Source organism: Salvelinus sp. IW2-2015, unplaced genomic scaffold (assembly GCF_002910315.2).
Source record: "Salvelinus sp. IW2-2015 unplaced genomic scaffold, ASM291031v2 Un_scaffold3938, whole genome shotgun sequence".
Taxonomy (NCBI): Eukaryota; Metazoa; Chordata; class Actinopteri; order Salmoniformes; family Salmonidae; genus Salvelinus; species Salvelinus sp. IW2-2015.
In genome coordinates this window covers 14,969-18,291 of record NW_019945212.1, presented here as the reverse complement: position 1 = coordinate 18,291, position 3,323 = coordinate 14,969, and the positions used below count along the sequence as shown (strand labels likewise).

Here is a 3,323-nt window from a genome sequence, read left to right as displayed (position 1 = left end):
AACTACGGTTTACGTCTATAACACGTTTCGGTCTATACTCGGTTACGCTCCTATACTACGGTCTACGCTACTACGGTTTACAGGTCGTATACTACGGTCTATCTACGGTTTACCGGTCTATACTACGTCTGATAAAAAAACTACAACGTTGCGGTCTACTACGGTCTTAGCTACTGCGCGTTTCACCGGTCTATACTGCCGGTCGGTCTTTACCGGTCGCCTATACTCAGCCGGTTTACGGTCTATACTGCCGGTTTACGGTCCTATACTGCGGTTTACGTCTATACTACGTATTGACGGCGTCACTATACTACGTTTCGTTTATACTGCGGTTTCATGTACTATACTCGGTTTACGGTCCTCATACTGCGGTTTCGGTCTAGTCTGCGCTTTTACGGGTCATATACTTACGCGTTTACGGTCTATACTCGGTTTACAGGTCTATGACTACGGTCTACGGTCTACATACGTCTTACGGTCTATACCTTTTTTTTTTTTTACGGTTACGGTTATATACTGCGGTTTATGATATACCTACGCGTTTTGACGGTCATTACTGCGGTTTGCGGTCTCCATAGTCTTACTCGGTTTACAGGTCATATACTACGGCTTATACGGTCTATACGTACGTGCGTATCTACGAGCGGTCTTATCACTACGGTTTACGCCTATCTACGGTTTACGGTCTTAACTACGCGTCTCACGGTTACTATACTTACCGGTTGTTACGTCGTCATTTACAACGGCTTCTACGGTCTATGACTTACGGGTTTACGTCTATACTACGGTTTACTTCCTAACTACGCGGCTTACTACGGCCCAATGCCTTCTTACCTTACGAGTCTACTAGGTCTATCACTACGGTCATACTACGGTTCGTATATCTTTAGTATACTCTTACGGTACGGTCTACGGTGGATCTTATCGTTACTGGTCTATACTACGGTTTACGGTTTATACGGTTCGGTCTTATGGTACGTTCTATTACTACGTTTACGTCTAGTACTGCGGTTTGCGGTCTATTACTACGGTTTCAGTCTTAACTACTCACGTTACGGTCTATTACTGACGCGGTTTACGGGATACTGATCAGTATACTTACGGTTTACGTCTATACTACAGTACGTATTATAAGCTACGGCTCTATACTCGGTTTACGCTCAGTACTACGGTTTAGTTCTTATCGCTTACTAGACTAGGTCTATACTGCGGTTTACGCCTATTACTGCGGTTTACTCGGTCCTCATACTGATCGGTCTTAAGTTATACTACGGTTTACGGTCTATACTACGTCGTCTATACTACGGTACTCGGTCTATATTACTACGCTTATCTACGAGTTTCAACGCAGTTTCGTATACTGGCTTACGGTCATCTACTTTACGTCTATACGAGTCTACCGGTCTTATACTGCGGTTACGGTCATTATTTACCGTCGTATCTACAGCGTCTACTTACTCAGGTTTACGGTCTATATGCGGTGTTATACGTCTATACTCGGTTTACCGGTCTTTAGCTACGAGTCTAGCGTCTATACTGCCGGTTTACGGTCACTTACTCACGGTTTCGTCTATACCTACGGTCTTACTGTCTGGTCTATTAACTGACGTTACGTCTGATACTGCGCGTTAGCTGGTCTAGTACTACGTCTATACTCCGTTACGTTACTTACCGGTCTTATACGTTACGGTCTATACTACGGCTTTACGGTCTATACTTGCGTTTCTACGCTCATACTCGTTTACCGGCTATACTACGGTCTACGGTCTATACTGCGGTTTACGGTCTATACTACGGTTTACGGTCTATACTACGGTTTACGGTCTATACTGCGGTCTACGGTCTATACTGCGGTCTACAGTCTATACTGCGGTTTACGGTCTATACTACGGTCTATACTACGGTTTACGGTCTATACTACGGTCTATACTACGGTTTACGGTCTATACTACGGTTTACGGTCTATACTACGGTTTACGGTCTATACTACGGTTTACGCTCTATACTACGGTTTACGGTCTATACATTTACATTTAAGTCATTTAGCAGACGCTCTTATCCAGAGCGACTTACAAATTCATATTTACACAAGTTTGTTGTTTAGGCACATGAACGTTCACATGTTCCAGAAGGCATTTCTGCAACAAACAAAAAAAACAAAAAAAAATGTAATCAAAAATAAATGTTTAATTTCAAATACCTCTCCTGTGAAGTAGTGACGTACGACACACATCTTGTTTCCTGAAATAATTGACAAATTCCATCTCTTATCTGGAACTAGAGCGTTTGAAATAAGGAAAGACAATCCCAAAGTTCTGATTTAATGTTGTTTTAAGTAAAAGTCAGATATTATTTGGGTATTTTAGTCAGCCTAGCTAAATCATATTACATGATCTTTGACCTCTGACACAGCCCCCCCCCCCTCTTCCTCTCTGTGTCTGACTGTAGGGGTCAGGTCAGTCAATGGTAAGACAATAGTACTTACTGTAGGTCTAGACTGTAAGACAAGTTATTGTTTAGACTAGTTCGTACGTGTATATAGACTAGTATTCCGCAGTAGTGCTTCTCTTACCTTCTCTAAACTAGTGCTTATTGCTTCGTAGTGGAGGGTGGTGGGCTCTGTTCTATTCAGAAAGTGTGAGGAGAAGAGTGTGTGTGTCCAGTCAGTGTCCGGTCTAACAGTATGACCTCTGACCTCAGGTCGTCTGAGGACCAAGCAGCCTCTCACCACGGCAACCAGCGTCGGCCAGGTGGACTCCCGGGGACGCAGCCGCACCAAGATGGTGTCCCAGTCACAACGTAAGGAGAAACACACACATAGCTTAAACACGTATACACACACACACGTTCACACAGCTTTTGAGCCTCAAATGAATACCACGTCCCTCACACACAGTGTTCCCCTGCTGTGGATGTATAAGTGTATTTGAGTGTGTGTTTTGCGCGCGATAAGTTATTCACGCTCTTTCTGTAGTCGCTGCTGGTATCCCTCACAGTGACAGTAAGCTCCTGCACATGTCTTTTTTTATACCTCTTAGGTTCCTACGAATCAGATTGCACACCAGGTATTGTGTGTGTGTTTGTGTGTGTGTGTGTGTGTGTGTGTGTGTGTGTGTGTGTGTGTTGGTTAAACGGACCCATTATGTTGCTCTCGTGGTCACTGTTGTTTTTTGTGAGACGGGGTGTGTTCTCTGCATGCTCTGTTGTCTCACCACTGAGTGTTTTGTTGTTGGTGTGAAGAGTCCAGGTCTGCCAATAGTAATACCAAAACATGACCAAATACAGCAGGAGCTAGCTAACTCACTCTGCACCAGGAGGCGCAA

The 3,323-nt window shown here is 44.0% G+C and overlaps 1 protein-coding gene across 1 annotated transcript in view; it reads left to right on the top strand.

Moving 5' to 3' along the window:
- The window catches only part of LOC112076701 (CLIP-associating protein 2-like), a 22,469-nt gene that overhangs the window by 10,240 nt on the left and 8,906 nt on the right, over positions 1-3,323 (top strand). The window contains exons 9-10 of the mRNA XM_070441422.1: positions 2,701-2,799; positions 3,039-3,065. Coding sequence (XP_070297523.1) covers positions 2,701-2,799; positions 3,039-3,065 — 126 coding nt within the window. The remainder of the gene's footprint in view (positions 1-2,700; positions 2,800-3,038; positions 3,066-3,323) is intronic.